We start from the raw sequence: 15,709 nt of genomic DNA, 5'->3' as shown, positions 1-15,709 counted from the left end.
GGATGAATGTGGACAGCTCTGAAGGTATGAGCAAACAGCAGAGAGAACTTTCGATGTGAATGTTGTTAAGGAACTCAGCTGAGCAAGTAAGATAAAGTACTGGTTCACAGTAAGCCAGACAAGTTTTCTACTCTTCTTTTTCCCTGTCCCCTAAATGCAGAAAGCAACCAGGGAGCTTTCTCTTTCACACTGTAACTTAACAAGGAAGCTGCTGTCAGCTGCTGTGCAACAGGAAGCAGAGGCAGAGGATGTCTTGGATGGCATCCTGGTTAAAACGCCAGAAGATAATACAGGGAAACATGGGGTTAAAATGCTAAAGCAGCATAGGTCTATTTTAATGCTGAAGGTGAACAGGGAGTGACAAAAGAATATAAATTAATACTGGAAGAGTAATACATGGACAGGATTGTCTTGAATTTCCATTACAAACCTTGGGGATTAAGTACCATTAGCCTCTGACTCGGCAGGTTCTCTTGACTAGATCCCATCTGCAGCGAAGACGCTCTCCACAGAATCTGGAATGCTCCTGCTCTCTTACCAATCCTCTCTTCTCAGAGTAGTATTAATCTGTTAACTCTGACTGAACACAGAGCAAGTAAAGTCCAAGGATGTTAATGCATGATGCTGGCAAAATCAGAATAAGATGTATTTCCTATCCTTCTTTTGAGCTGCTTCCTGATCTTGTGCTTTCATATGCAAGCCCTTAGTTGGACTGGTAGAACTGTCAGTGAGGATTTGCAGCTGAAGATATCACTAAAGTGATCTGAGTTTAAAGCAGTTTTTATATTTCATTTTTGCAGCATTATTTTGTAGCTCAAAACCATTCAGTGATTGTGTTTTTAATACACATGGGCACTATTTTATTCCTTTCATAACCTTAAACCAACCCTTTAGTATCTGTGGATTGACCCACCCTTCTCAAGTGCTTGGAATGGAAGTTCTGTCAAGTGAACCTCTACTGCTTCTCTGCTACAAATCTTGAATCATTTCATACAATGGGAAATATTTGAGTCATGACTTTCACTTTCCCTGACTCAAATATGGATGTAAAAGAAAATCAAAGTTTATAATCAGTATGTTTTATAAGCAATGAAAAGCATATTTTCTTACTAATAATCAAAATCTATTAATTATAATTTGTTTTAGAAGTGAAATTTTCATCACTCATGAGAAGAATGACTGTTTGAACTTACTCTTAAAAGGTAGAATACTTACTTTTCTTTGAGGGTTTTTTCTCCTCATCTCTAATGTGCCCGAAAAGCATGGAAAATACCTTTGGGGCAAATGTGTATGTTTCTCACCAGTACCTGTTGTTTTTTTTTCCCCTCAATTATTCCACAGCTCTTTGTTTTACAGAATATTCTCCAACTTCCACATGAATATGTTACAATGTAATGCAAAGAAGATACCAAAAGTACTCTGTAGCTAATTTGGATAATATGAATATTAATTCAGGAAAACTTTTAATTTGCTTTAATAGGAAAGAGAAGCATAAAATACCTAAATTGTCTTACCCATTTTCCCCAGATATATTTATTAAAATAATCTGAAACCATTGCATCCATCAGGAAGCAAATGATCTGATTGCTAATGTTTTCAGTCTTGTTCAGTACTGGAAGGAGTTAAGAATTGCAATGAAAATACCTTATCAAATGCCTTTTTTTTTTTCTTTAACAGCAAATGGTAGAAATTATTAAGTGACATAAAAAGTCTTCAGCCTTTAAGTGTTAAACCAATGAGGCTATATTTTATTGCATGGAGAATCTGTGATTCATTTTAACCAGTGAATCCCTTCTGCATAAAGGCTCTCAATGTTTCAGCCTCAATGGCTGGTAAAATATGTTCAAAAGAATAAATAAGGGAAACATGATTCTCATGTAAAATGACATTCTGGATTCCTTTAGTTAACTCAACAGACAGCTATATTCAGTGAAGCCTATAAGACAATTCTGTTGGCAGTATTTAAACACACTGTAGAAGAAGAAGAAAAACAATGTAATCAGTAACAATAAGTTAATTTCAATTAAAAAAAATCATTAAAGCATCACTATGTATTGCATTTGGACTCACTACAAAGTGACAGTCAGCGGATTATTCCACAGATTTCTAATGCTGAAAATTCTGATGGCATTTACTAGCATAACCTTTCAACTCTGAGCACATCAATAGAGGCAGACAGTGGTTTGAAATATGATTCCTTGCAGATAGCATATCCTCATTCATCTGACTGTGGTGCTCTGTGCTCCATTGCACAAACAGCAGCTCACCCACTTCTGAGAGGACACTAATAAAAAAGGCATCAATTTTCAGCTCTAGTACTACTGTGATCTCTTTATATGTTCGACATCCAACATTAAATTAAAATGCTGTTATAAATCCTACTTTCTGAATCTGGAATGAGTGTTGGGTTTTTGTCGCATGAGACTGCAGCAAATCTTGTCAAAAGCAGGGAAGCACGTCTTGTTCACTCAGAATTAATGTTGTGGATGAAAGAAGGAGGTAAAAGAGGTTGAATACAGTGAACTGTGGGTGTCAAAGGCAGTGGGTAAAGCAGCTTTGGGGTACCAAACAGAGCATAACATTTGCTGCTTTCAACAGATTCCTAGTTAGTAATTATAATTAACACTCACTAACTGCACATGAAGAATAGTTTGTTCATTATACAAAGCACTTTAAAAAATCCTGCAAATTTTAAAATGCCATTATTCATCACAGTTTGGGCAATATATTTCTCTGTGCAAGACAAAACCTGTTTTTCAATAACCCGATAAAATAGCCTAAGTGTTTTGGACCTCTTCATGACCATACAGTGAAGGTTGTTACAGAGTGTCTATGCAAAATTATACATATTGACGTTGATGCTCAGGACTTCTGTCAGGTTGTCATTTGCACTTGAGTTGTCTTAAAAGTTCTTGGGTTGGGGTAGAGATTTTTAAAAAAAACCGCAAAAAACAACATAGAGAAAAAATGTTTAGGTACTGATATTAAATACTGTGAGGATGGCAAAAATAAAGCTGTGAACAGTGAGTGTGATAAAGAAAGCAGGTGGGATATTTCTGCTATGTAGAAGAGTGCCATATATTTTGGAGTCTTTCAACTGTATCTGATAACCTCTAATGGCAGGTATCCTTTCTCCTTTAAGAGCTAAACTAAGCTACACTGAGAAGGCAATAATGTCCTCAGCAAAGATACTGTGTCTATAGATATTTTCCCTTGTTCAGTTCATTCATAATTATGAAGAAAAGAAACAAGCTTGCCTTTTCAGGGGTGGGGGAGTGCCTTCAAGAGTGGTTCAATATCTGGATCGAACAGAGGAACTTTTTCCCCCTAAGGATCCTGCCTGAAGAAACCTTGACATGCACAAAGTCAGAACCTAGACAAAGTTGCCCTGGTGAGAACGATAAGGTCACCCGTGGGATTGCTGAGATTATCTCTGTCAAGCACTTGGACAGCATGCAGTCAAATGATGCATCATGCAGTCATTTTCGGGGGGGAAAAATCAATTTCTTCAGCAGGTCGCTATTTGCTTTTCAAAGTGCCCTTGTAGGCCTTCACCACCAAGCATTTATCAATTTAAATGTTGTAAATTGATAATGTGCCACTGTGCCTTGTACTGTTTCTGAATTATTTTGATACTTATATTTTCTTACTGCTCTCAAAATCCTCAGAGCTGCTGTATTCCAATAGAAGTCCTCCCTTGTTCACTTCTTTTAGCATAAAATACAACAGTAAATTAATACTCTTAAATTGAATGTTAAGGGAAAAAAATTTAAAGCCCCACATGACCAGCGCAGAATTTCCCAGGTTTTTATTTACTCATTTTAAAGGGGAAAAACTGTTAAAAAATTATCAGTGCTGGTGGACCAATTTACTGTATGAGCACAAATGATCATGTTATGTAGAAGTATTTAAATTCAGAACACTAAAACAATGAAAACATCACAAAAAAAAAGGCTAAGTTCACAACTGGTTATTGTCTAGTTTTGCTTAAAAAAGATTCCAGTTCTGGATTTTTCATAATAATAATAATAATAATAATAATAATAATAATAATAATAATAATAATAATAATAATAATAATAATTATTATTATTATTATTATTATTATTATTATTATTATTATTATTATTATTATTATTATTATGGTTTTTTGTTAATGGTATAGGAGGAAAATAAGATAGAATTTACAGAATCAGTGCAAGCGTCAAGATTGCTTGATATTATTTTTAAGCAAACAGAGCACAAAAGCAATCCTTTAACCATCTACTAACCTCAACTTGATTTGCATTGAAAAACAGGTAGAGCATAGTAGTTGAGGCTTGTGCTTCGTAAAAGCAAAAGAAATACATGGCAGTTGCAAAGCATTCTTAACCTCCAGTGATTTATTGGCCCTCAGCCAAGTTATCAGGGGAATCTAATTCTTCTTTATTATTCAAATAAACCACATTTGGCACCATGGTTCCTTTTCAGAATAGCTTCACAAATAGAATGAGTACTGTCATTTATTTGACCTTGTACTTGTGTGCTGTAGCTATAATTTTATTTGCTATTTCATAGAACAAATGCACAAAAAGCCAAAATAAGGAAATATATTATGCTATCGGTAGCAGAGTACACACATAATATACCTGTTGGTTTTGCCTGCTTTATTTTCAAATAGATAAATTCTCAAAATTTTATTCTTGTTTTCTTCCTTTTTCATCTCTATTATCTATCTCTTATTATGCCAGCAGCTGCACTGTTCATTTTTAGTGAGCTCTCTTTTCAACAGGCCAATCTGCTCTGTGTCCTGGGCAAGCAGGAGCAAAGGTAGGAAATATTTTACTTTAAGATGTGGACCTCAGAGGCAGGAAACAATGCATACCATCCTTGCTGAGTACAACTATTGTAAGAGGTGATTAAGAACTTGTTTCCTGAAAGCAAAAGCATCCTAGCCAGATTATCAGCTCATAATATTTTCTATTGAACCTGAAACATCATATGAAAGGCAATTTTATCCTTTCTGGATAACACATTTTTATTCTATCTCTTTCTGGATAGACTTTTCTCCCTTTTTGTTACTATTTATGTTTCAGCATATGTTTGGTCCAAGTCTCAAGCACAGACATTTTCAAGAGAATTGAAACCTGTTAGGGAAGCACTCACACTGACTTCTAAGTGCTGGAAGGAGCAATTTAAATGCCTCTTCAGTGGTTAGCCATTTTCTTTTGAAATCTCATCCCATTTCTAAAAGGAAATCAGGGACTAAGGGTTACAAGGATGGAAGTAACCCTGATATCAAAAACTACCTACTGACTTGGAAAATGAATGGGCCTAGATACATATGAAGAACAACATCACTACAGAGATCCAGAGGAAAAAGATGTTTGTATTGGCTACACCACCACAGATCATGTTGTCCAACCCAGAGATGAAATCCTGGCCAAACTGCACATTTCTAGACATTTCTGGGTCTTTCAACAAATACTACAGTTCATGAAAGAACTGTAAAGTATGTTCAACTATTTCAGCTTGCCTCAAGTACAACTGAGCTATGACAGTTAACATAGACTAAGGCCAATATACATAGACCCTTTAACTGGGAGATTGTTGCTCCATTTCTCTTGCTTTGGCTCTTTACCTTTCTCACTCATTATTTTCAGCTAACTCTCTTTTCCTAAACTTTGAAATGTATCTCTGATCTGTGAAACTGATCTGATTGTAATTCCACAGTGTGGTCTGAAATATACATCTGCCAAACTAGCTTAAAATTCTTGGTTAGCAGTAGTGGGAAGATAAATTATACAAAAAAAAAATTCAAAATATATATGTCGATAGGTGTCTACATATAAGTTATACTCATTTTAATGTCAAAAGGGCATTTATTGCAATTTTTGTTTACTGTTCAACTATACTGTTACTTTTGCCAGGGGTAACTTTATTATTATAATTTTCAGGCTACCTTCCAAGATATTGTTTTATCAGATTTGTTTACTATTAGTCCTGCAGCTATCTTAGAACATTGGCATCCATTTGTTTTGCACCACTGGCTCTAAACGTTCACAAAAGAGTAAAATTGACTACCATAACTGTTGCCACCTGCTGAGATTCAATACAAGAACTATTTTCCTTTATCTAGGAGACATGAGATTTTGCTTTGCAAATACAAAATATATTTTACATTATTTCTATGCATGCTAGTTAAAAAATGAAAACTAAAAACACCCAACAAAACAACACCAAACAAGGATGAAGTCTTGGAGAAATAATTTGACCAGAAATTAAGAATCCAAAGGCAGCACTTGATGAAGCAATTTCAAATAATAATGTACATTTTAATGCCTTTAGGTGCAACACTGCCTGGAGGTTCTATATAAATATAAAGTTTTGGAGTATCAGCATTGGGTATATCAATGTTTACGTGCAGTGCAAGAAATACAAAACCACATGTATTACATAGCACCAACCCAGAAATTCAGAATTCATGAGAATTTTAAGTTTGGTGTGGTGAAAACTGTAGCATTTCCATATATATTTGAAAAATGCTTCTAGGGATAGACTTGCTAATAGTTTTAGCAACTAATAAGCTTTGACTAGTGATTTAGTAGGAAGTAGCTAAAGCACTCCTTTTCAAATTATTAAGAGACTAGCAGTATAATGCTGTACCAAGAGAACAATATATCAGAAATATATAAATACTGTAGGTCTTAGAACTACCAAATGTCTCCATACAGACAGAAGAGAAGAAAAGCAAAAATCTCAGATATTTTAGTAAATCTCAGTAGGTTTAATTTATTATTCTATAAAAAACAACAGTACTGGTTCTGATTTTTGGTAGTTTTTCCATCATTACTTTCAGTGGTGAACACATGGAAATATTTGCCCTGATATTTCCAATACTCTAACAGACAAGGACAATTGCTTCATTTATCTGAACCCTTTCTTGAAATGTATATGGATCAAGATGGAGTGTAAAGTCTTTAGAACATGATGTGAGTTCAGAGCAAAGAGAGATTTATCAACTCTATAGTTTGAAAGACAGTGGCAGAAAATGCTTTTAACAAGAGACTAACATAGGGTTAAAGCCAAATTTTTCTTGAACAGATGATATTTCAGATGGCCACACTATTCCAGATGCATCAATTTCCTTGAAAATCCAATCCATATATGTGCATATGCTGTGCTGGCAGGAGGACTGACTGAAATGGCCAAAACCCAAGAGCTAATATTCTTTTGGCCAGAATAATGCAATTATTATTTTCCTAGCTATCAGTCTAAGCATACAGAGCCATCTGTTATGCAAAGCAAACATACACATCTCAATTACAGAAAATGCAGTTGCCTTGACAGAATTTGGATTACACCACTAACCAGGGCTGTAAAATTTGTTTTAAGCTAGTGTATAATGGATGCCTTTCAGGAGTTTCCTAATTAGCATTTACCTGCTTAAACTAATTATCCATCCTTCTTCTTTACTGGCTTATTAGACTTTGTTGGATACTATGCCTAAACCAGATTAATATGAACATAAGACAATAATAAACATTAAAGTTCCAATTCTTTACTGTATTAGCAACATGGTGGTGCACCAATTTCAAAATGTGAGATTCTTGATACTAACTCCCAAACAGATTAAATCCGGGATTAAAGTCTATTACAAAACGAGGGACTTTAATGAGAGACAAGAATACTGATATGAGCTAGAAACAGCTCTTGTTTCCATTTCTATCATTGGGTTTGCCAAAGCCAGCACAAAATAACAATTACTGAACTTATTACAGCCAATTGCTTGCATATTCTTTGAGGACTTAATGAGCCCTATTCATATTCTCTCCTGATAATATTTAAAATTAGTCTATTTTGGTCACCAAATATTAATATTTCCCATTTAATTGTTGGTGGGGTACAGCAAAACTGACAGTAAGTAGCCTATGGAAATAGTTGCTTCCTCATAGCTGTGTGGGTCCCAATTTAAAGTACCTGAAATAAGTATTATTTCAGTTTTTCTTTTCCTCCTCAGGATAACTGCAGTAGAAGTAGATGGTTTCTCTCTAAAAATCATCATGCAAAATATTTCTGCTTCATTTCTAAGTGAAAGCAGAAAGAAGCTATCCTGCCTAAACATTTCTGAATGCTGCAGGATTAGGAATAAGAATTAACAACTAACTTTTGCCCCACTTCTGCCCTGCCTTTTAATCTTTGAAAAACAGTTGTCAACAATTAAATGAAAAAAAAAAAAATCTCAAACCAACCCCCCCCCCCCCCAATTACTATATTTTACAAATTCATCTTTTCATATTAGTGAGCATTGGTGAAAGCATCAAAATGTGTCCTTGTTGGAACCCCCCCTGCAAGACATTTAAATGGCCTCTTTCAGCATTTCTTGACTCCAAATGACTCCCTGTCATTGTGTCAGCTCCCTGGATAATGCAGGGTACTCCATAAACATCCAGTAATAGGACACAAGGGAAGTACTATTAGAGTGTCCCTTTCCTATCAGGTATAGAGGTTTAAAGTTCAAAACAACTGAGAAAAGAAACTTCATTTGTTCTCAATAAATTAATAATGATCCTTTGTGGCAAAAACTTTTCTTACACATCTCAACATTCAATACTATAGACACATTTTTCAGTTGTGTCTCAGGATGAACAGGATGCACCTTAAACAGCTTATTCAATAATCCATGGAAAACACAGAAACCAAATTATTATTTGCTTAATAATAACAAACAGAAGAATGCATCATACACAGTTATGTTCTAGAATTGAAAGCGTGTACTTACTTGGGACAGGCCTAAATAGATGGAGACAGTTTCTGAAATGTACAAAAATTTTCCTTCTTGATTTAGTGCAAATACAAATCCATCGAGGGACTACAGAATAAGAGGGAAAAAAAGAGTTAATAGATTATTAAAGAATTCCAAACTACAAATAGAAATAGATTCAAATACACGCATCACAGAATAAACTGAGGAAAATATTCTGACTTTTGTGAGAGTGGTTTTAATTTGAACCCTTAAGACAATTCCTTTGTATTCTGTCTACATATTAATAAACATCATATGAGTATATTACTAAGTCCAAATTGATGAGTATATTACTAAGTTATTTTACTGCCATGCTTATATCTGCCATGGACTGTATAAAATTTATATCATTTGTTTGATAGAAGAAATGTAAAAAAATAAAATGTTCATTATTTTTTTCATGAAGAAATAAATAAGGAAAACACATAACCTTCCAATTGAGCAGTGTATATAAAAAATCACCCCCCATTGCTCAGAATCAAAGCAGAGAATTTCCATTTCCAAAAATTCAAAAGGAGAAAATAAAATCCTGCCATCACTCAAATCGCTGTGGACCTCAATAATTTGTAAATTAATTGAGGATTACACACACACACACACACGCACATGCATGCATATACCCACACACCATTTTCTTTTTGTGAGACAACAAAGCCAATCAGCAGATTACTGTCAAATATGTTTACAGCTTAGGTCTCTAGAAATGCTATGAATTTCATCCTTTTGGTGTAAAAGTCTAGATCAGATTTTTCTTTGACAGGTTCAAGTCTTTGGATGTGGTTTCCATTTCAACTGCAAAAACCAAAATACAATTGCAGCGATTAATGTGCACCTTTTGAAACATGAGTGCAGTTAATAAACAGAGGACTATATTCTAAACTGACACAGGGTAAATCACTGCACATCCAGAAGGGAGTATACCTCTATCAATAAGAGTAAATCTCTTTTAGGAAGAAACTACCTTCATACATTATCCATGTCTTTACCTTTTTGCCTTTTATGAGGATAATTTTTGGCAGACAATCACAGACTATTACAAAAGTAAAACGACAAAATTCCAGAAATTAGAAATGCTAAAACAGCTCAGAAAGTATGAAACAGCTCAAATTTTGGGAGGACCAAGGAAAAATCCCAAAAATCCTATCCCAAATATCCCCTTGTGATAAAAGAACATGTAAAGGAAATATTAACTATAGCATTTAAAAGATTAGCCTAGTTTTGGAAGGAAAAAGCACATAAATTTGATGGACATACATAATGAAAAAATCATGTAACCCCTCTTTTGCAAATACACAACAGTGATTTCTGAGGGATTTTAATATTTTTATTTTTCTGCTTCTTGACTAATTTCTAACAGGCTGCTAGTCAAAAGCTGTCTTTGGCAAAAGTTCACCCCTCTCTGATGTAGTAGGTGGTGGAATTAGTGCAAAATCTGAGTTTTCTAAAAATAATGGACTGCATATTGGAAAACAAACCCTCACTAAAGACACTGCATTAAAAAAGACTCTAATTTATATTTATGAATTAATAAAAATGTAAATCTGCATGGATCTCCTTCATGTAAAAACATTTATATTATGCAAGTAATTTATGGCCTCTTATAAATCATCATAATTTCTTTCTCATATTATTAACATCACTTCCTTGAATTTTTAACATCAATAACAGGTGGAATATTTGGAACAGTGAAGTTCAAACTTAGACCAATACCAGGACAATCAAAACCTTTGCACATCTGATCTCTCTCACTATGTACAATCTCTTAGAAAAGTAAATCTTTACAGGTCTTAGTTAAAGTATTCCTGATTCTCTGTCCTGTGTTCCTTTGAGGAAACTGGCTTAACCCTCTGTTGAACTGAGAACTGTGACACTGTCTCCCTGGACACCCATACAGAACTCCATTCTCCACCAAGAAGAAGAAATTGTCACACTGACTCAGACTAAATGCCTATGAGCAGCAGTCAGTTTCCCTGGGTCTGACAGTATGTACAGAGATGCTTCAGAACAGTGGAATGTCCATACTGGCAATGACAAGCCCACCAGAGGTTTCTTACAAACCTGTTCTTAGCAGTTGGCATGACTGTGATACCTTTCTTTCTTGAGGAAAGGTGTTTCATAGGTTATTTGTGTATCATATAAAAACAACCTTCCTTTTCTCAGTTTTTTATATAGCTTTTTGTGTGGCCCCTTTGCTCTGTTACTTGAGAGAATGACATAAAGTTTAAGCACATTTATCATCTGGTCTGCTTAGCACACTGCTTTAGTGTGTAATTGTCTGACATATCTGGGCAATTTTTTCTAAGAACCAGAAAAAATAATTCTCTGAGTCACTGATGTCTTTTCTGCTTCTTTTATGTGCATCATCTTATTTAGGAATTCAGACTTAATGAAAAAAAAATTTGAAGAATGCTTTGAGTATTGATTAGGCAGAAATGTTTATTCAGTGTAGTTTTGAAATTGTCTGACACCAGTTTTGCTGGAAAAAATATAAACAAACAAACAATCTCTAGCCAACATAGCTGTTCAAAGAAATTTCAGCCTCCATGGCTAAAGTTTGCAAGTCATCAGCAACTGGAAGGGTGTTGAAGTGAGAAGTGTTAGTCATCTTAAGCACTTGCTACTTTTCCTTGCTATTAACTCAGATTCTCTCCTTTCCTTTAAATAGACTTACTTTATTAGCTTTACTTGTTTAGTCTTTTTTTCTCTTTTTCTCTGGAAGAATATTGCCTACTTTTGCACCCAAGTTTTACAGGGGAGGTAACTGAGGAGGCACCACCGAAGGACTGGCAGGGCCAACGCAGCACACCAACACCTTTGGATGTGATTAGTCACTTCCTGTGACATAAAATTTGTTAGCTAAGCCAACTGAGACTAATGAGTCATGGTCATTCTTTCTCAATTTCTTTTTCCACTTCTCTGAAGCTAAGGTTATGTGCAACTCCTGGCCAAATTCAGCATTTTGTTTAATAGAATAAAATGAGGAAGTTTATATTTAATTGTATTTTGAAAGAACCACTGATTAACAGCTAATGGACACCTAACTCCTTTCATGCCCAAAATAGAAAAGACCTTAAAACAAAAGCTCCAAGTACTAAGCTCAAGTTCCAACACCTAAGAAAAATGACAATAAAAATAGGAGGAGAAATAGCCTTCTTCCAATGCAAGGCAGTTCCTCCCACCAGTATGAAAGGGCTGAGACGGACCACTTTTGTGACAATGTTGTTGTTCCTTTTACAGGTCAAACAGTAGTTCTGAAGGACTGCCTCATTTGTTATTCATAGGTATTATTTATGAATATTTATTATTTAAGTAATGCGTGTTGAAATTTTTCAATTTTTCATAAAGCGTATGTCCTTTGTGCATGCCAAGAGAGCAGCAGACTTCAGAGAAGGTGCAAGGCAACATAACACAGGTTATATTATATACTGGAGAAGAGTATGTGATACCACTGGATACTACATATTCAGAAACTAATCTGTTTTAATGAGAAATATCTGGAAGTATTATTCATATTGTTTATATATAAGTAAGGACAAAATAAATGAGAGAAGGGTAGTGGATTGAATCAGCTTTCAGATATCTATTTTGACAGGAGGACCACCACAGTGCTTTCCAGACAGAATTTCTGAACAGTTTCAATGTAGTTCACAGGCAGAAGGATTTCTGTTCTGGACATTTCAGAGTTAACTATAATATAAAAATAGAGTCTGAAAAGGTAACTGGGTTTTTGTAATGTCCTATTTTCATCGAAGGAGAGACCATGAATACAAGGAAAATTTTCTTGACTTAATTTCACTCTTTTATTTTTTAAAGTGAATGAAGTTGACTGTCATAAACCTACTCCTATCTCTTCTAGTGTGGCAGCTGAGAAAGGGTCAGGGTGACCCCAAATGCCAATTTTGAGCACAATCCAATTTAAGGTAGACTGGCAACTTCTTGTTTAAAACTACACTTACTGGCTTTATGCAAAATGTGATTAAAGCTGAAGCTCTCTATTACTTTTGATTTCAGAAAACCATTATGTATTATGCTGTTTCAATCACCACAGGCTACTTTTTAATTTATTTTTTTTAACTGCCCCACTGTTTTCAACAGGCGCCAATTAAGATTCTGGGGTCAAAGGGTTAATTACATCTTCTTACCCACTATGTAGAATTTTCTGATTATTAACCAAGGTTGGATTAAGATGAAAAAGAACCGACACAAATGTTAATGCTTGCCCCTCCTCAAGAAGATTTATCATAATACCATGCTGAAATCTATATGCTCTCTTCAAAGCTGTTAAAGAATGAAATCTTGAAGGGAACACTAAAATAAATGCTTTAAAGACATGCAACTATCTGATTTATTGAACCAGTTTTCTTTTTCCTGAAAACTGTTCTAAATTAGCCAGGCAGGACTGATACAAGTTTTTCTTTGTCACATACGTACGAGCAAGTCAATGTGGTAGACACAAAGAAAGTGAGACTCAGATTTAAAACTCACTAGCTACAGCACCCCAGAATAATAATACAAATTATTATAATTTATATCCTCTGACATCAGAATAATACAAAAATGTAAAGCACAGGTTTTTAACCCAAAATACTCACTGCCTTTTACAGTATTTGAAGCATAGTGAGGTTATTTCCTTTTAAGATATGAAACCAAGTGTACCACTTTGACCGAATATGCACTTATGTATAATGCATCATAGTAAATGGATTTATATTTGTCAGAGGAATTTTGTCCCAGCCATTTTTGCATATTCCCACTACAGGCAAATTTAATTCACTGGAGTCTTACTACGGTGTCCTTCTGGAGAATATCCTCATATTTCACACTATCTATGAAGTCCCTAATTCTTTCTAGTGTATTCCAATGCTTCAAAAAACCCTGTTACCCTGACCTAAACTCCAGTTAGAGTGAAGAATTACCAGTAGGCTAGGTTATTTTAATGACAGATTATTTTAAACTAAGCCTTCACCATCTGTTCCACCCCCTAATTATGAATGCAAAAAGGACATATTTCACAATTACATCAGTAAAAAGTAAGATATACATGATTTAAATGCATGCATGTGTTCTTTGTCCAATGCAGCATGCATCTGTGATGCTTTTCTCATTCAGGCTCTGATCCGGAGTTAGGGGCTGGAGAAAGGAATGTTCTCCCTGATAAAACAGACTAATTGATATACTAAACTTTTTTCTGGAAAACAGATCATCTTAATTAGAATTTTTCACTCTTGTAACATAGTGATACTATAACTGGAGCTGAGCATTTATTCAAGGACAAAGCCTGTCACCAATTAAGCCTACAAAATTCAATAACAACAAAAATATTTCACTCTTTTTTAAAAGAGAGGAAGTATTGGATGCAACTGATTTTTATGAAAGAACATAACCCCTCTCTTATAATATACATACAGTTGCATTATTTATTTATCAATTGAGTCACAGCATGGCTTAAAAAACATGATTTACTAAAGAAAGAAGCAAAAAGCAAGTTCCACTTCAACATGGCAACCATTTTTGGATGGAGGGTTAAAATAAAATAAAAAGCATAAATGATGGCTAACAGGAATCTGGCCTCAGTATCCATCTTCTGTGCTCTCATTATTAAGATATCAGAGCAATATCCTCCAGCAACCTCAACAAACATGCAAAAGCATAACTACCTAGGTGGAAAATCTGACCTTGGGCTTTCACAATTAAGTACTATGAGACAATTGGAGTATTGTGCTGGGAAATAGGGTTTTACATGGGATATATTTGATACACATGAATAAAAATGAGTAACTGAAGTTTGATCATCTAATGACTTACACAAATCTCTAAAAGCTTTATTCGTCCTCTTCCATCTTTTTAATCCCTTGCAAACAAACAAACCAACCAACCCCAAATAAACAAAACAAACAAAAAACCCACCTTCCAACAAAAGCCCAAAAAAAATAAAATTAAAAGGCATAGGAATTATATCAGTCTTCCTTGGGCTACAAGCTTTTTGCTACTGAGCAAAAATCCCAACATAAAACACATAGAAACCCCAGTTTTCAACTCATACTGCTGCCATTTTTTCAATCACAGTCCACCATAACAGTTATATGGCTACATGACCATAGACTCCTTGTGAATTCATGTCACATACTTGGCAACCAGGCAGCATGCATTTGGCACCAAAACAACTACAGTAAAAGAGATGAGGTAAGGGGACAAACTCAAAGGATGTGGTTAGCATGGACTTTGATGCCAGCTTCCTAATTTGTCATTTTCGTGCTCTTTGCTCATGTGGTCAGGATGCAATTTATGACAACAAGGGAGTGCCAAAAAATAAATTTGTCAATAATAAGGAGGTCTGCTTTATAGCTCAAAGCCAAGAAATGAAGGAGGAGGAGTAAACTTTACTGATTCCCTTGATGCATCTTTCACAGACTTACAGAATAATTATGTTTATACATCCAAAACAGCAAAAAACTTGCAGTGGTAGTTTTACTACTTGATCAGAAAAAAGCATACAGAACAGAATAATTACAAAAGTAGAAAGTGTAGAAGAGAAAAGTTTAGAGGCAAGAACAATATTTAAAGGTGGCAGTTGAATTTTTAAGATGTATTCCCTAGACTGCTTGCTGATAATATAAGGAGTATCAGAGGTAAGTTTGAGAATCACAGCAAGATTAAAAATTTCTAAGTAATGGATGTTCAAGAAAAAAATCTGAGATTAAGATTTTGACAATTTTTGAGTACAAAAACAATAAATGACTTTTAGGAATCTCTGCCCCATAGATAGAAATATTATTTTTTTCTAGAAGGCCATTCTATATTGCTGCATAATCTCAAACCACCCTGTGAAGTCATGTAAGAAAGCACTGAACTTTTATCTTTATGATTTCTGATGAGTTCCTAACCTTTCATTATTTAGGATTCCTAGAGCTCCTAGTGCTGGTT

General features: G+C 34.7%; 1 protein-coding gene across 3 annotated transcripts in view; it reads right to left on the bottom strand.

Annotated features, from left to right (window-relative positions):
* NPAS3 (neuronal PAS domain protein 3) overlaps positions 1-15,709 on the bottom strand; it is a 595,746-nt gene that overhangs the window by 169,705 nt on the left and 410,332 nt on the right. For all 3 annotated transcript variants that reach the window (XM_066551546.1, XM_066551547.1, XM_066551548.1), the window contains one exon: positions 8,762-8,851. In XM_066551546.1, coding sequence (XP_066407643.1) covers positions 8,762-8,851 — 90 coding nt within the window. The remainder of the gene's footprint in view (positions 1-8,761; positions 8,852-15,709) is intronic.

This window comes from Molothrus aeneus, chromosome 6, assembly GCF_037042795.1.
Source record: "Molothrus aeneus isolate 106 chromosome 6, BPBGC_Maene_1.0, whole genome shotgun sequence".
Lineage (NCBI taxonomy): Eukaryota > Metazoa > Chordata > Aves > Passeriformes > Icteridae > Molothrus > Molothrus aeneus.
This window is presented reverse-complemented; position numbering and strand designations above follow the sequence as displayed.